Source organism: Typopeltis vanoorti, chromosome 21, assembly GCF_054136105.1.
Source record: "Typopeltis vanoorti isolate ZY-2024b chromosome 21, IOZ_Tvanoo_1.0, whole genome shotgun sequence".
In the NCBI taxonomy this organism is placed as follows: Eukaryota; Metazoa; Arthropoda; class Arachnida; order Uropygi; family Thelyphonidae; genus Typopeltis; species Typopeltis vanoorti.
This window is the reverse complement of record NC_143569.1, coordinates 17,689,349-17,708,032: the sequence shown is the minus strand read 5'-3', so window position 1 is coordinate 17,708,032 and position 18,684 is coordinate 17,689,349. Positions and strand designations below refer to the sequence as shown.

Sequence of the window (18,684 nt, the reverse complement as noted above, 5' to 3'; positions counted from 1 at the left end):
TCAGGCTTTTAGGAGATCATTCTTTCAGTCAGTCCATTCCATAGGCCAAATATCAACTTTGTTACCTACTGCTGGATCTTTTCATTTATTTACTCAGAATAAAGGTAATCATATGTGATCCTAGTAGTTAAAATGGAAGATTGACTAACTTCTGTAACTTAGTGCTCTCTCTTGATATTTGGGATTATCTGATATGTTGACTTAACTTCCTTAGTTGTAACCCTTTACCTCATCTCCTTTTATCCTCAAGTTTCTAGCTTCATTGAACACTTGCAGCAAATTACTATTATTTTCTTGACCCCATAGTCACAAGACTTATCGTGAGAGATAACAGTAATTAGATCATACCCCTCCTTAAACTCTTCTGCCATTTGCATTTTCACCACGATCTTGCATTCCATGTTCCTACCATTCTCCATGCAAAAAAAAAAAACTTACTTTTTACACTTTTACTCACTACTTCCTTTGTTATTTCTATGGATGGCCTTGTAATGGTCTATTCTTGTAATCAACATTATACAGTCCTGGTATAATTTTTGTTATCCATCTCTGTGCTACCTCCAAGATTACTTCTTCCCCTTCAAATCCTGGTGACTAGATCTGAGCACAGAAATCCAGATGTGATCTTATCAAAGCTTTATACAATGTGACCACCACCCTTTTATCTCTCATGATCAGTATCATCCTCCACCACCCTTTTATCTCTTTTGATTATTATCTTCAAAGCCTTTGCAATACTTCCTCTAAACTTCAGATTTTTCTTGATAATGGCCCAAGATCTCTTGCATCTTTCACTTCTTCCTGTATAACTCTACCAGGTTAGCATGAAGAATCTCATCTGTAGGTCTCAAATTTCAAAACCTTGCATTTAATTGCATTAAACTAATTCTCCATTCTTGTTTCCAGCTTATTTGAATTCTTTTTAAGAGCCAAAACATTAGCACCATTACTGATAACCCTCCATAACCTTTACATTGCTAACAAACAACTGAATATCTCCCTGTAGTCCTGTGACAATATCATTACATTAAGGTTGAACAGTAATGATCCCAGTACTGAACCTTTCAGAAATCCACTCTAATCTTCCTACTCCCTGATATTGCTTCTCCATATATAATACTGTGTGTTAAGGCTTAAGTGCTGGGAAAAACTCATGATAAAAATTTAATAGTGAAACAGCACTAGGAAACAATTAAAATAGTATTTAATGCTTCAGTATTTCATCTCAGTTATAAACATCATCAGAGTACAAAATAAGACTTGTAAAACAAAACTAACTGAAACATGTGGACTAAAAGACTAGAATCCTAACAAGGCAGAAGGAATTTATGGGGAATTATAAAGCAAGTAACTATCACAGACTTAGAAACCAGCTTGCAGCAGTTCAATGGATGAAAGAATTTGAAGGAATCAAGGTCAGTAGTGCATGGAAGATATTTAAGAAAAAAAGTTGACAATTGACAGAAATGGTAGGTTGTATACCTTGAGTGAAGGTAAAACGATTTGGAGTCAAATGGATGATAAGAGAAATTAAAGAGGAATTGCAGATGAAAAAAAAAAAGATTATGGAAAACATAAACAGAGGTGGAAAATAGTTGCATGAGAAATATAAGACTCAGGCTAAGAAAGTGACTGATATTGTAAGGAGAGAAAAATTAGAATGTGACAGGAGATAAGAACTACAATTCAAGGAAAATCTATTGTATTCTTTTTGGTCTCATGGCCCTGACACATTAGCCACTTTTCTCTGTCACCTCAATAGTCTTCATCCTAGATAACCCATAGAGCTTATAACCTTTGTTTGAGATCTCTCTTGCAACAGAACTCAATCATATGCACCACACTTTTCTATCTAATGGCTACAGTTTCACAATATCAGAAAAATCATCAATCGTTCCCCCAATCTACGACCTTTCTCTTCAGAAACATTTTAGTAATGGTATCACCATCCCTTATGTCCAAGGCACATCAGGAAAAATATCCAGAATCTTAAAGAAATACGATCTTTGTGCCACTTTCAATCCCCACTTAAAATTATCTATCCTTATCCACTCCACTAAAGACAAACTCCCTCACCTCTCAGTTCCATATGTATATAGAATTCCTTTTCCTTCAAGTTGGCCTACTGTGGACAGACAGAAAGATTAGCTACCGTCCAAATGGAAGAACATAAAAAATATGTTTGCAGTCATGACTATGGTCAATCTGGCCTTGCAGATCATGATTTGGATACATCTCACAGAATCAATTGGAAAAAACAATCATGCTCTATTATAGTAAATTTAGAAGAGAAAGACTGTTATTTGAATCTGCTACTGTTCTTAAAAATCACCCTAATTTAACTAAATATGGTTGCCTTAAACTTCCCAAAATATGAAAACACTAATATTTTGAGATCCCAGTTTACATCCTAAGCTGCCGACAGGTGTCCATAGAGGGCACCTCACCTAGTTAGGACTAGTCCTTCATTCATGTGTCTCGGTTTTGTGCTGTGTGTGTGAGTGTTACAAGTCTCAATTTGTACTGACAATGTCTCTGTAACTGAGTAGCAGTGCTGTTTCACTTGATTGAACTTTTATGAACACATACAACTCTAATATCTAGCCTGATATCCAAACCGATATCAGGTTTGGATATCTTAAAACCAACTTGTCATGTGTTATGTCAAATGCCTTTGCAAAATTCAAAAATATGACTGTATGCCTTACTCTCATCCACTGTTCTTGTTACTCTTGTGAAAGGTAACAAGATTGCTAGAGCAAGAGCATCCTTTAACAAATCTATGCTAACCTGCATAAATAATATAGCCTTCCTCTACCTAAATCTGTATACCAGTTCTTACCAATTTCTCAGAAATCTTAACTACAGAAGAAATACAAATATTCCTATAGTTTGATACCTCCATTCTACCCCCAGATTTATGCAATGGCACTGTTTTACCCTTCTTCCACTCTCCAGGAACTGGTCTGATTGCAAGACTTTCATTAAACAGCCAAGTTAATTGTGCAGTCATTTCCATAGCATATTCCCTTAAAACAGGATGAAATTCCATCTAGTCCCCCTCTCTAGTCAGAATATATCCTTTTCATTCACTTTTAACACTCATTACTCCATATCCCTCTAGGAATAAAGCCTGTTGTACAAGCTTGTTCAGAAATAAGTTTATTTATAGATCTTCCAGTTTGTCCATAGTAAGACAAGTTATATAAACATGGTGCTTGGTATACACCAGATAGCATCATTGAGAGATCATCAAGACCACATCTGCCATATCAGACCTCACAAATCTGGCCTTGCACACCATGGAATGGAAAAATGCTAACCACAGGATCCAAAGTGCAAAATGCCAAGCTACTACATAGATCCACATATAAACATGAACATTTCTATAAAGAAAGTGCTGAAGCCTTACTTCATAGACCTAATCTTAATGGAAGTGACTGTCTCACTATTCCAAAAGTTTGGGATATTGTTATCCTGTACTCAGTCATTTATCTGTTATATTTTAACTAATTTTAATTTCAGCTCAGAAGTTTTTAATCCATGAACATGTGACTCTATATAGAGGGATTCCAATTTAAGCATGCACACTGCTGTGTTTTTGAATTCAAAATGATACATAAGATGAAATATTTACAAAAATTTAGTGTGGTATACGTGTTATTCTATAGTTATGGATACTGCACAGGTTTCACTATATTAAACAAAAATTTTTTTTTTTAAAATCTTTATTAAAATTAAAATCTAAGTTAAAGAAAGACTAGTTATATTTCTAATAGTCCTGTGTTAAGTTTTTAGATCACTGCTGCACCACTAACTATTGATAGATCATATCTGATCTTTTTATTTGTTTATTTTCATTTCTTTACAATATCAGTCTTTTCCTTAGCAAATAAAATATAAAAATACAAAGTATTTTATGCTTTGTGTTTTTATATCTTATTTGCATGTTTACTCCTGCAATCTTTTTTCTAAATATTCTGAATCTTTATTTTGTAAATCATAATTTCAAAACTTAGTTTGCAAAGAAACAATTGCATCATACTGTTCATTCTCATTTTAGTAAGCTGTATGATGAATTCACTCACAATATTAAATTACTGAAGAATCTTAACTGAAGTCTTATGTCGGGATAGTAATTTAAAAGGGAAAAGGAAACTGACTGCAGCAAGCTTTATATTATAAATTTTCCACACAAAAAAAAGCTTCCTTTAATCTCTGTTAATTTGCTATAATGAGAATTTACTGTGAGTTTGCATAGAACAAACCTGTATTCATCAAGGCTGGTCTTTAGCATATTGTTATTTTGTTTGTTATATGTAATATTTTCTTGCCAAATTCTTGATACACTATACACTATTTATCTATAGAAGTCTTTCTGATGAGGAAACTGAAAAGAAACAAACTATGTTAAAAGGAACTCTCAGACCTACTACAATTATTCCATCTGGAATAACTACAAACCCACTTATTGAGGTAGATGACAGAAATATTCCAGGTATGATATATTTTAAAAATGACAGTACACTATTCTTTTATTAGATCCTTTCTTGCATTATCTGGTAACTTTGTGATGAGAACAAATTTATCAAAATATTACTCTTTCACTCAAAAATTGTATGTTTAAATTACTTTTTTTTAAAAAGTATATTATATAAAATGCAAAGTTTTATAATTTTAGGGGGAATTAATTTTCATCTCGTAATGATCACCTTCTTATTGCATATCTGCTGTGGCATATAATTTTAGCTTCAAGCAGGAGATCTAAATGACTTAACCATGCTGTTTAATTGAAATGTTAGTAGCCATTTAAATAAAAATACAGTGAAAGAGCTACATCATATGAGTATTAAGGAAATTTTTAGTATGAATCCAAAAAGGAACAAGTAACAAAGTTATGTCATTGTCATTTTCTGCATTGCCTCTTCTACAGGAATTTCTGTGGATTCTGTTTAGCAGAACTAGTGTCCATTATGCCTCCCATTTCTGCTAAACCTATAGGAACACAGCTGTCCAACATACTTTTACAGTTTAACTAATGAATTACTGAATCTGATACTCCTGGTCATCTTTTATTCCATTTACCTCAGTTCGTTCTGTGGAACAGCCTTTTCCACAAAGTATTCCCTAAGAACTATGCTCTACAACTCTTTAAGAAGAATATCAGCAGATCACTATGCCCTTGACCTCTGCCCACACATTTCATTTACACGAGAAGCCACATAGACAATGCGGCTTCTTATGTTTGGAATGATAATTTAAAAAAAATAATCAAAATAAAAAAAGACACGAGCATGCAAATGGAGCATGGTCTAAATGACCTCTTCATCAGCTTTGATATTGTTTGTCTCTCTTCATGAGTGTTCTGTTGGATGAAACATTAAAGTTGCTCCAAGTCTTTTTCACGGATATTTTTCCTCTGATTTTGTCATCCACTTGGACTACTTCACTTGTCAGAATAAATTTTGCCAGCAAATAGAAAGTAATGCCATGGATAGGGAGTACGCTTTCCCTCACCTGATCTTCACAAATTACTTTGCAGTATGGCAAGGTTTTATTATCTGAATATCGAGGCTTTCTCACAAAGATGTGTTTTATCTTTGTATATGATTTACTCTAGAAATTGAAAAGAAATAACACATTTTCTTTCTAGATCTGTTTATGCTTTGCAAGCCATATGATAGCCTTCATTTTTCCTTCTTTAGAAAGAAAATCCACACTGGATTTATTTGGTCACACCACTATCCTAGTCAAAAGTCAGGTACCATTAAATCTTTTATTCATCGAGCTTATTTTATTCACCGTGCCTTACTAAGACATTACTAATACAAGAAATAAATTTTATCAGACTCACTTTCTTGTCACTCAGTTTCACTGTTTTTGTAAACAAGGTCAATAATTATCTCAGTAATTTGTCAATAGTTACCAGATCTCCAAATTATTTAAATCCATTGGCCTTAGAGTGTCATTTAACCTGATTATTAAACTTTCCTCCTTTCTGAGTTCTGCATAGGACAGATTTTTCCCTTTGGCTTATTCTGGTTTCTGTTAAATTCCCCTTTGCTTGTAGTTTATCATATTTTGGTCAAACTAACAGATCTGCAGAGCTGTTTGGTAATGAACATATAGACTATATTAGATTCCAAGAGTTTAAACATTCATAGGCTTTATTATGCTATCTCCTTCAAATATAGGATACTTTGGAAAAGAATTATAAGCCCTACATATGAACTTTTTTCATGTACTGATTGTATAAAGAAAGCTGTGAAACCTTCAACATTATTTCAGTCTGAATAGGTGTGATGGGTTTAATTTATTCCCTTTATGGAAAACTTCTTTACACAGCCTTTCCCTACTTAATATATATATATATATATATATATATATATATATTTTTTTTTTTTAGGGGTGCTTAAGGGTCAAAGCTGTATAACTGAGAGGAGACCTCCACATAGCCTTTAAAGGAATGCGGAGAACCGACCAGGGCTTCTGACCTAATGTCCAATCCTCACCTTCTCGTGGTGCACCCTGTTGGGTATCTACTTTGATACTGAACGAACGAGGATGGGCTGGCAATTTGGGATTTAGGCGACCAAATTGTATTCTTATTGGTTAAACCAAAATAAAAAATGATGGTACAACATGACAAAATTTCATGCCGGCTGGGGCATCGCCCGGTTAAACAAGGCCCCCGTTGTTTTCGCCAGGGAACCAGGGCGAACAGCGAAAAGTAAGCTACTGGAACAAATCTGAAAACAAACCCCAACTCAACATCACCAGAGTTAAAGATAGGTACTATCAACGTAAGAAGCCTGAATGGCAAAGAAATGAAGCTAGCTGAGGAATTAGATAAGTACCAGATCGACATAATAGGGGTGACTGAAACAAAAAAGACCAAAACTGGTGAGATCTTTCTGAGCAATAAATACAAAATGTTACATTCAGGCAATGACAATCAAGGAAAAGAAGGAGTAGCCATAGTATTCAACACAAAATACGAGGCTAATCTTCTTGAATGGCAGTAAGTCTCAAGTAGAGTAATGTGGGCAAATATGAGAATGGGGAACTGGACAATGAGACTTATTTGTGCCTATGGTCCTACAGAAGGTTCTACTAAGGTAGAAGTGGAGGAATTTTTTGACGCTTTAGAAAAAGCAACTGACACAATGAAAAAGGAAAAGTTGGTCCTTGTTGGGGATCTAAATAGCAGAGTAGGAAATGATTGTGAGACATTCAGAAATATTTTGGGAAAATTTGGAGAAAAGAGCAAAGCTAATAATAATGGTAAATATCTGTTGGATTTCTGCTCAGGACATGGACTGGTTATTACTAACACCATGTTCCAACATAAAAATGTGCACAAATTCACATGGAGAGAAGAGGCTAGGAATAAGAAAAGTCTCATTGACTATGTTATTGTTGATAGTGATGTTTTCTCCCTGGTGCAGGACACCAGAGTGTACAGAGGATTTGAAATTGGAAGCGATCACTATTTAGTCTTGAGCAGGATAAAATTGAATTCAATATTGAAAAGAATAATATGTAAGAAAGTTTTAAAGCAAATAAAAGTTGAGCAGCTCTCAGATGTGAACTGCAGACTAAAATACAGAAAGATTATTGAAAAGAAAGTGAAAGAGTTTGAGAACAGGAATCAAACCTTGGAGATTCAGTGGCAAACTCTGAAGAAAACATTGATTGATTCTGCCAGAGAGGCATGTGGTGAGGTTGTGTGCAAGGATAAAAAAATCAGAACTCCCTGGTGGACACAGGAAGTTAAAGAGGCAGTGAAGGAAAAGAAGAAAGGATATCAAAAGTTCCTGGCAAATAAGTCAGCTTTTACTCTTACAGAATACAGAGACAAATGTAAGAAAGCTAAACAGTGTGTAAAACTAGCTAAACAAAAGTCATGGGAGGACTTTGGCAAGAATATAGAAAATAAATATCAAGAAGGTGGCAAAATATTCTGGAGGTTGTTGAAGAAGCTTAGGAATGGAGGAAAGAGTGCTGTAAAAGGAATTAGAGATGATAAAGGTGACATGAAAACAGGAGAAAAAGATATCCTTGAAGTATGGAGTAATTACTTTGAAAAACTGCTAAATGAAACAAGCAGTGATGACAGCACAGTGATAAAAAAACACTGACCAGGCATGCAGTCAGGAATACATATCCATACTTGAAGTAGAAAAAGCCATCAAAGGCTTGAAATGTGGAAAGGTAGCAGGAGTAGATGATATTCGACCAGAAATGCTGAAGTATGGTGGTATAAAAGTCTTACAGTGGCTGCACTGCATAGTTCAGAAAGCCTGGACTGAGGGACAAATTCCCGATGATTGGAGTAGAGCTCTCATAATACCCATATATAAAAAGGGAAATAAAACTGAATGTGAGAATTACAGAGGTATTTCCCTACTGAGTGTTCCTGGCAAGATCTATGCAAGTATACTTGAGAAACGGTTGAGAAGAATTGTGGAAGAAAAGCTTGGTGAAGAACAAGCTGGATTCAGGCCAAATAGAGGCTGTCAGGATCAGATCTTCACTTTACGACAAATAGTCGAGAAAGCATGGGAATATAACAAAGATCTGTATTTAAGTTTTGTCGATTTGGAAAAGGCATATGACAAGGTGCCAAGAGAGAAGCTATTCAATACGCTGCAGTTATATGGTGTCAATGGGGCATTATATCAAGCAATACTTAGTCTTTATTTGAGTTGTAAGTCAGCAGTTAGAATTGAAGGAAGTACAGGAAGATGGTTTAATGTTAAATCTGGTGTGAGACAAGGATGTACATTATCCCCTCTGTTATTCATTATCTATATGGATCACATTATGAAGGAAAGTGGTATTAAACCTGATATCAAAATTTGAGATGTTAATGTCAGCTCTTTGCTTTATGCGGATGATGTTATATTTCTGAATAAATCCGCTACAAGTCTGCAAAATTCTCTGACTAAATTGAATAGCTGTTGTAATAGATATGGTATGAAGGTCAGCAATAAAAAGACAAAGACAATGAAAATAGGCAGAATCATTGAAAATGTCAACTGTGTTGTGAATGGAGAACCTGTGGAACAAGTAAAACATTTCAGTTACTTAGGCACGATTTTTACTGAAGATGGTAAATTAAATATAGAAATAGACAACAGAATCAGCAATGCTGATATGGTGGGAAGTCAATTGAATAAATTCATATGGAATAAGAGAGAAATTAGTCGGAACACTAAATTAGCTGTATACAAGACAGTGTTCAAACCAGTTTTAACTTATGGATCTGAGAGCTGGGTCAGAAGTAAAACACTTGACCAAAGACTAGAGACCGCAGATATGAGAGTCCTGAGAAAGATTAGAGACATGAACAGATGGCATCAATGGCAATATCATATTAAAAATGAGGATATTAGGAAAGAACTTGACATTGTCAGCATCCAGGAATGCGTTAGCAGAGCTAATCTCAGGTGGTATGGTCACTTAAATAGAATGGGAGAGGAAAGATTAGCAAAACAAGTGTTCTCTGCCAGGTAAACGACCCAGAGGAAGACCAAGATATAGGTGGATTGATACGGTACAAAGTGTGTTAGACGATAGAAATATAAGATCTGATAATGTTGGAGTCTTGACAAGTAACAGACTGATTTGGAGGAAAATTGTAGATAGGAAGTTAGTAATGATGTAAATTTTTCATGTAGTACTGTCATATCCTGTACACCCCTTGAGGATACATGGCAGGAATTTGATGATGATGATGATATATTTTTTTTTTTTTTTTTTTACATATACAAAAATGTCATTAGGACTTGGGCACGGTTTGGACTATATCACTCTACTTTATTCACATGTGGCTGACACATTCCCATTGTTGAATCTTTGTTTTGTGTTGCCTTGTTTAATTTAGAATTCATACTGAATATGTCCTTCATACTTCATGAAAATTTTATGCAAATAAAAATCCGGACTCATCACATCTGACAATGAGTGTTTGGACCATGGAAATAATACTAATATAGGAGAGATTAAAATCTGTTATTGAAAAAAATTTTTTTTTATATCATCTTATAAATAAGATGGGACTCTTTAAATACATTTCATTGTTTTCCAGTAATGGCCATTATATTGAGAACAAAAAACTGTGATTTGAATAAAAGGGCAATACAGCACGTGGTTCAAGGCTTTTTTTCGACCTGTGGCTGACCTTTCCTGGACTTTGGCACAGCACCTACACCTGTATTAGTCCTTTGGTGATCATGCTAGTAATAAAACTGCTTTTTGTATTAAACTGTCTTTCACCACGTTTGCAAATCATGTCTCATAGATGCATAAAACCTAAAGCTATTTTAGCAACCCTCATCTGTACTTCTGTGTATAGTACATATGCTAGAAGAATGTCAGAAGTGCATAAGATATGGTGACTATTGGCAAGTCAGTGTAAAGATACTAGTGGACCATACATTGGACAGTTCACAGGATTTAAATGGAAGAAAACTTTATATGACTGAGATTACTTTTCAAGTGAGCATCAACATTGAACAGCAATTCCTGAACCTCAACTAGTATGACCACAATTTCTCCAAAATCTGGAAGACTGCCATTTTAAAGATTACTTTCAGCTCACTGGATCACAGACATTCACCCCCCCAGGACTTTCCAGTGTATCAGGAAGCTTGATTTTTTCTCATGAATACTGATATTAACACAATAAATTTTCTTCCAAATGTGAATAAAACATATAATTTCTTTTACCTAATGTTGGTAAATCTGCCATGTATTAAATTTTAAGGACTTGTGTAGTGCAGTCAGTAAAAAAAAATAGTGGCAGTTATTGGTTGGAAAGACCTAAAGGTATCACTAGGTTTCCATCCTGTTTAGGATATGAGGAATTTTTATAAGTACTTGACAACTGGAGCTGAATTACAGCATATCATGGAGGTTGCAAATTTTTTTGAGCTGCAAAACAGCCATGCCATGAAGCAGGATATACATGCGTTGAAATTCATAGCAGCAGTCGAGATAGAATTAATTGCTGTATCATTACCAAATTATGTTTATAGAATATCAAGTTACTTGTCTGTGACAGGGCATTGGAATTGATACAAGATGAGTAAAAATTTAGAAAACTCTTTAAGTATAAATGTCATTACTTGCTGGTGTCAAATATCGCTTGAAATAAGTTTTGTTTAGCACATTTTCGCTAATTATTTTACGATTAGAATTTTGTCTAGAATAATAAAATATAAGAATGTACTAAGTAGTTGCAATAATAAAAGAATTGTAAAGATGTATATGCTGTTAAAAGTGCACCTGCACTAAAAAAATGTTACTAAGAGCTTAAAAAGACATGTCGGATTAGCGCCGAGGGCCAAAAGGATCGTAAGGTCAAACGGCCTGCGATGACGTAGGTTCATTCATTGCTTGTGGTTAATCTTGGAATGTTCCGAATTGAGAACAAAAAACTGTGATTTGAATAAAAGGGCAATACAGGACGTGGTTCAAGGCTTTTTTCGACCTGTGGCTGACCTTTCTTGGACTTTGGCGCAGCACCTACGAGGGCTCTTTCTGGAGTAGATGAAGGATGGTTGTTTTCCCTGCTGCCGATGCCTGATGTACTTTTGCTGCCCGCTTGCTCTAGGCTGTGGATAGCCACAGCAGAACTCCAGTGCATAATTCGAAGGAAGACTATTGAGGATTTGACCTGATAGATGTGTATCATTAAGGAATCGAACTTTCCTCTCGGGAAATTGTAAACAAGTAAGCCCTTGTTTTGTTTTGCAGTATGCGATACGATTGTGTCTAGAAATCGTAAATAGATAGACTAATTGTTAACTGGTGGCTATATGTGAACTGAATGTCTTGTTTTTCTGAAGAACTTGTTTGTTAATGTTATCTGATTCTCGAGATGCTTGATACAATATCTGAATTAGCCTTAATTAAGAAGTAAATGTAATGGAAGAGAATTAACTGTGATAACATTCTTATAACAATTGTGTATGCTTATGAGTTATATTTGTCCCATAGAGGATATTCCGTGATAAGTAAGATTGAGTAATTTTGTTAGTAAAAGTGTTATAATCTATGATGTTCAGATGGTGAGTTAATGTGTGATATATGGTGCATTTTGTTTAAGTTAGTATTTAATCATTCTTTCTATGCTTTGTATCATGTCTTTGAAGTCAAAATAAATATGTTTTGTTTTTACAATTGCCTGATTCTAATTCCTAAGCCAATGCACTATCCTGAAAATAATTAACGAACCTGCGGGAGTAAATTATAACAGCGAACCACGACTTGCATTTTTTGGATATTTGTGTAGAAGTGTAAGATTACATTTTGTTTTCTTCTCACCCTGACTGTTAACATAAATTAGATCAATTAAGTGGTGCAGTCAAAAAAATTAAAATAAATTTCTTAATTGATTTGTGTACGATTGCTCAGGGATTTCCACGCCAGATAGATCTTAAAAATGAGGTCTATCTAGCAGCAGAATTAAAGGGGGGGGGCAAGAAGTAATACTAAGTAAGGAATAAGATAGATTAGAATAATAGAAGACATGGAAAATATTACACTGGCATGCACCACATTTATTCTATTAGTATGATATTCATGGTGATTCACATGCAGAAAATTATTGCATAATTGCAAATACTGAGGAAATAAAAAAAAATCCATGTAAATATTGCAGAAAGCTACTATAAAACAAAAGAAATGGCTATTACTGGAAATTATTTTAGACTGCATCCATTGCTTCAAAAATCTAATTAATGAAATATTTCAATTTATAAAATTTGGATTTGAGTTTTAAAAAAAAAAAATAGTATTTACTTGAACATGGAAAACATCATCTGCATCCTGAATGGAGGAAAGTCAAGTGAATAAATTTATATGGAATGAGAGAAAATTTAGTCAAAACACTAAACCAACTGTTCATAAAACAATCTTCAAATCAGTTTTAACTTATGGATCTGAGAGCTGGGTTAGAAATAAAATACTGGATTAAAAACTGGAGACAATAGATATGAGAGTTTTCAGAAAGTTCTGATATTAGAAAGGAACTTGGCATCACTAATATTCAGGAATATGTGAGCAAAGCTAGTTTCAGATGTTATGGTCACTTAAACAGAAAATGAAAAACGTTAGCAAAGCATGTTTTTTGCCAGGAAGGCAGGAAAAAGATCCTGAGGAAGACCAAGATCTAGCTGGAGTAAGAAGTGCCTTGGAAGACCAAAATATAAGATTAACACTATTGAATTTCTGACAGATAACAGATTATATTGGAGGAAAATTATTGAAGAGAAGTTAGGAATGATGTAACCTTTTTGTGTAGTACTATCATATCCTGTTATACCCCCTCCCCTCCCCAAAGCTATGCACCAGGAATTTGATGATGGATATTTTGGTAGTTAATCAGTCTGAATGTTGGAATCATTTAGCAAATCATCTGCCAAGTAGAGACTTCTTATCTGGGTTCCTGTTGAATCTTGACAAGTTGTTCTGAGCCCATTTCCTGTGACTCTGAAAAAATAGAGGTAATGATAGTGGTGCCAAAGAAATCCAGTGGAAATAAAAAAAAAAATTCTCTCATCTCTCCATTAATCACCATTACTTTGGGATGGCAGGTGGTATAGTTCTGCTATTCTAATTATTTGCTCTTTCTTAGTAGCCTTCTAATCCAAAGGATGTGTTCAGTAACACTCCTTTTTTCAAAAACACCATTTTTTTAGCAAAAGTGGTGTTACACATTGTTTGGTCTAAAAGCATTGTTATAGATGATTGTTCTAATTTAATTTTCTGGGTTTGGATTGTCTCTTTTGGATAGTGATATTTCTAGACTTTCCCTCCATTGGGATGAAATGTTGTTCTTGAAGGTGATTTGTGGTATATACTCAAGGAATAACAGTATTTCTGTGTGATGATTTCTTATATATATATATATATATATATATATATATATATATATATATATATATATATATATTGTTTAAAAATGCTCTCAATGCTCTGATCATTGTACTTATTGAATATTATTTTTCGAAAATTAATTTCATTTCTGTAGTTGAAAATTTTTCAACTATAGTTGGCAAGGCAGAAAGGGTGATGATATGATTTTCTGGTAGTAAGTAAAGAGAGAGAGAGAGTTGTCTGGTACACCATGTGAACAACACCTGACTTGCTCCATTTTGTTGATAATTATAATAATTGGGTACATATATAGGTTTCCCAAATGAATGTGTTAATGAATTGAGAAATGATGAATTAACTTATTTAATTTAGCTGCTTAATTTTCTTTTTCAGTCAAATGTTTTGCAAAGCGATCATTATCCGTCTCTTATACAGATAGTGATAAGAAATCCCTTTATCGTACTGTAACTCAGCCTGAAGGAACAGAAGAGTACATAGTAAGTACTACAGTTTTTGTGATGGTTTGATAGCCATCAGTTTGGCCTTTTTTTTAATTCACTGCTATGTTATAGTAATGAGAAAAATACTGATATTATTTTATACTTCAAATTCTTACTAAAAATTCAGAATAATTTATCAGAAATCAAATGAGGAGACTTCTGTTTTGTCACATGAATTCATTGTTATTCTTATTGTTGCATTAAAATTATAACACCATAACAACTTTATTTTTGAAAAAAATCTTTTACCCAAGCATGAATGTTAGTTAAACCTAACATTCATATCAAAAGTTATAAATGAATAGACCACATCAAGATCACTAGGTTCCAGAATTCTTATTATTGAACTTTTGAAGTTTGAATATGAATGATCGTTCTTTCTTTTGAGTTAATTTAGCATTTTGTGGAATTTTATATCTTAGCATTTTATTTATATTTTTGTTTAATTCATCAGTAGCTGTTCTTCACTTGACTTTCGATTGCTTGACTCCATCTTTAAAAGTATAAAAAAATTGCAGGTTCATTGGCTCTACCTTTTGCTTTATTTAGAAAACATGCCTGTATGTTTCAGATTATTTTCAAATTATTTTAATGTCTTGTGAGATGCATTCAAATAATAATGAAGTTTCATCATTTCTGCTCTTAATGTTTCCGCAAAAATTCAAGATATTAGTCAAGCCATCTGGATGCAAAAAGGTAAGGAGAAGGAACTGATTGTTTTGGTTGGCACAAGTGACTTGAGAGGCTTGAAGTATTCTATGAGGGAGGATGTAAAGGAGTTATTAGAAGAGGCAAAACTGAAGAGTGAGAAGGTGAAGATTGTAAGGCTCCTGCCATGCTGGGATAGAGGCAAACTGATAAGAGTGCATCGGAATCTAGTCTCTCTCAAGCAAAAATAATGAATAGGGTAGTCAATTCAGGAACTAAAGGTGGTTGAGGACCTAAAGGAATGCTGCCTTTTCTATATACTAATACCAGAAGTGTCAGGAACGAGAGAGAGGAGATTTTGGCATTCGTTAGTGCAACCTTGAAAAGTTACAGGCATTAGTGAGACTTGGCTAACAGCAGATGATGTAGTTACAGGTATAAAATGTGAAGGATTTAGTATTTTCAGTGAAGTTAGAGAAGACAAGATGGGTGAAGAGGTACTGCTGATTGATAGCAGCTGAACTACAGCCAAAAAGAGTAGGAGATATTCAAGAGGGTGGCTACTTATTTGAAGCAGCTTGGTGTGAGATCAAGGCTAATAAGACAAAATATACAGTTGGTTGTTGCTATATACCAGGGAGTTCCAAGGATGGAATTTATACACCTACTGAGAGATAATTACTTGCGGCAGTGTGTGATGGAGGGGACAAGGGGTGTGAGTATTGGACCTGGTCATAGGATCAGAAAAGCTATCCATAACCGAGGTGGCCACATTGTCTCTGATTGGTGAAAAGCGACCATGCAATCTTGACTTGGGAGATTGTAAAACATGAACATTCTGTCAGAAGGGTTATATGTGGAACTTCAAGAGGTGATTATGACAAGCTTAGAAGGAAGCTTAAATCTGTGCAATGATATAAAGCACTGCATGGAAGATAGTTAAGTGTCATCTAGAGGAAGTAATATTAAATTGTATACCTAAAGTAAGAAAGGTTAATCAGGTAGGAGTTACATGGATGAATAATATCATTAAGCATCAGCTGCAAAAGAAGAAAATGCTGTGGAGGGTGTGTAAGGAGAAAGTTGACCAGCAAACTCATGAACAGTAGAAGGCTCAGGCAAAGAAGATGACCAGCATGGTAAAGTCATCTTCTTTGCCAAAATCAGATTACTAGAAGAATGTAGCTGACCAGGCCAAAGGAAATCTGAAAGAATTCTTTTGTTCTGTTTTCACCATATAACTAATGTTTGAAGCTTCTCTCTTGGCACCTTGTCAAATGTCTTTTCTTGACTCCTATTAAAATTATTCTCTATCAGATTTTCCTTAGTCTTATATATGTCTGTGTATTTGAAAAATGAATAAAAATACAAATATAGGCTTCTGACCTAATGTCCAATCCTCACCTTGTGGTGCACCCTATTGGTTATATACCTGGATACTGAACAAATGAGGATGGGCTGGCAATTTGGGATTTAGCCAACCAAATTGTATTCTTATTGGCTTAATTAAACCAATATACAAAATGATCGTACATGACAAAATTTCATGCCGGCTGGGGTGTCGCCTGGTTAAACAAGGCCCCCGTTATTTTCACCAGGGAACAAGGGTTAACAGCGAAAAGTCAGCTACTGGAACAAATCTGAAAGCACACCCCAACTCAACATCACCAGAGTTAAAGATCGGTACTATCAACATAAGAAGCTTGAATGGCCAAGAAATAGAGCTAGCTGAGGAATTAGATAAGTACCAGATTGACATAATAGGGGTGACTGAAACAAAAAAGACAAACTGGTGAGATCTTTCTGAGCAATGAATACAAAATGTTATATTCAGGCAATGACAATCAAGGAAAAGAAGGGGTAACCATAGTATTCAACACTAAATACGAGGCTAATCTTCTTGAATGGCAGGCAGTCTCAAGTAGAGTTATGTGGACAAATATCAGAATGGGGAACTGGACAATGAGATTTATTTGTGCCTATGGTTCCACAGAAGGTTCTACTAAGGTGGAAGTGGAGGAATTTTTTGAGGCTCTAGCACAATGAAAAAGGAAAAGTTGGTCGTTGTTGGGGATCTAAATAACAGAGTAGGAAATGATTGTCAGACGTACAAAAATGTTTTGGGAAAATTTGGAAAAAAGAGCAAAGCTAATAATAATGGCAAATACCTGTTTGATTTCGGCTGAGGACGTGGACTGATTATTACTAACACCATGTTCCAACATAAAAATGTGCACAAATTCACATGGAGAGAAGAGGCAAGGAATAAGAAAAGTCTCATTGACTATGTTATTGTTGATAGTGATGTTTTCTCCCTGGTGCAGGACACCAGAGTGTACAGAGGATTTGCAATTGGAAGCGATCACTATTTAGTCTTGAGCAGGATAAAATTGAATTTCATATCAGAAAGAATGACATGTAAGAAAGTTTTAAAGTGAATAAAAGTTAAGCAGCTCTCATATGTGAACTGTAGACTAAAATACACAAAGATTATTGAAAAAAAATGAAAGAGTTTGAGAACAAGAACCAAACCTTGGAAATTCATTGGCAAACCTTGAAGAAAACAATGACTGATTCAGCCAGAGAGGCATGTGGTGAGGTTGTCTGCAAGGATAGAAAAATCAGAACTCCATGGTGGACACAGGAAGTTAAAGAGGCAGTGAAGGAAAAAAGAAAGCATATCAAAAGTTCCTGGCAAATAAGTCAGCTTGTGCTCTTAGAGAATACAGAGACAAATGTAAGAAAGCTAAACACTGTATAAAACTAGCTGAACAAAAGTCATGGGAGGACTTTGGTAAGAACATAGAAAATAAATATCAAAAAGGTGGTAAGATATTCTGGAGATTGTTGAAGAAGCTTAGAAATTGAGGAAAGAGTGCTATAAAAGGAGTTAGAGATGATAAAGGTGACATGAAAACAGGAGAAAAAGATATTCTTGAAGTATGGAGTAATTACTTCGAAAAATTGCCAAATGGACAAGCAGTGATAGCACAGTGGTAAAAAAACACTCAACAGGCATTCAGTCAGGAATACATATCCATACTTGAAGTCGAAAAAGCCATCAAAGGCTTGAAATGTGGAAAGCAGCAGCAGTAGATGATATTCGACCAGAAATGCTGAAGTATTGTGGTATAAAAGTCTTACAGTGGCTGCAATGCATAGTTCAGAAGTCCAGGACAGAGGGACGAATTCCTGATGATTGGAGTAGAGCTCTCATAGTACCCATATATATTATTATTGTTCCGGGAAACTCCAAGGAGTCGACAGACTCATCGAGGGAGGCCCTAACATCATGTCTGGAACAACTATTCAACATTCACACAGTATCTATCATATCTTGCCTTGAACTCATTCACGGTCATAGCACCCACAACAGACTCTGGAAGCTTATTCCACTCATTCACCACTCTCCAAGTAAAAAACCTAGCTCTAACACCCTTGTCAACCATGCTTTTGCCCAGCTTCCATGCATGGCCCCTAGTCCTCCCACCACCAGTCATATTTTCAAAAATATCTTTTGGATCAATCTTATAATAACCCTTCAGTAATTTGAATGTCTCAATCATATCACCCCTCCTTCGCCTATCGTCCAATTTCTGCAACCCACAAATCTTCAACCTATTCTCATAAGGTTCATTCCACAGACCTG

At 34.9% G+C, this 18,684-nt stretch overlaps 1 protein-coding gene across 2 annotated transcripts in view; it reads left to right on the top strand.

The window, feature by feature from the left end:
• The window catches only part of LOC150094651 (oxidation resistance protein 1A-like), a 308,638-nt gene that overhangs the window by 22,905 nt on the left and 267,049 nt on the right, over positions 1–18,684 (top strand). For both annotated transcript variants that reach the window (XM_090411008.1, XM_090411009.1), the window contains exons 2-3: positions 4,371–4,498; positions 14,281–14,384. In XM_090411008.1, the coding sequence (XP_090267134.1) occupies positions 4,371–4,498; positions 14,281–14,384 (232 nt within the window). The remainder of the gene's footprint in view (positions 1–4,370; positions 4,499–14,280; positions 14,385–18,684) is intronic.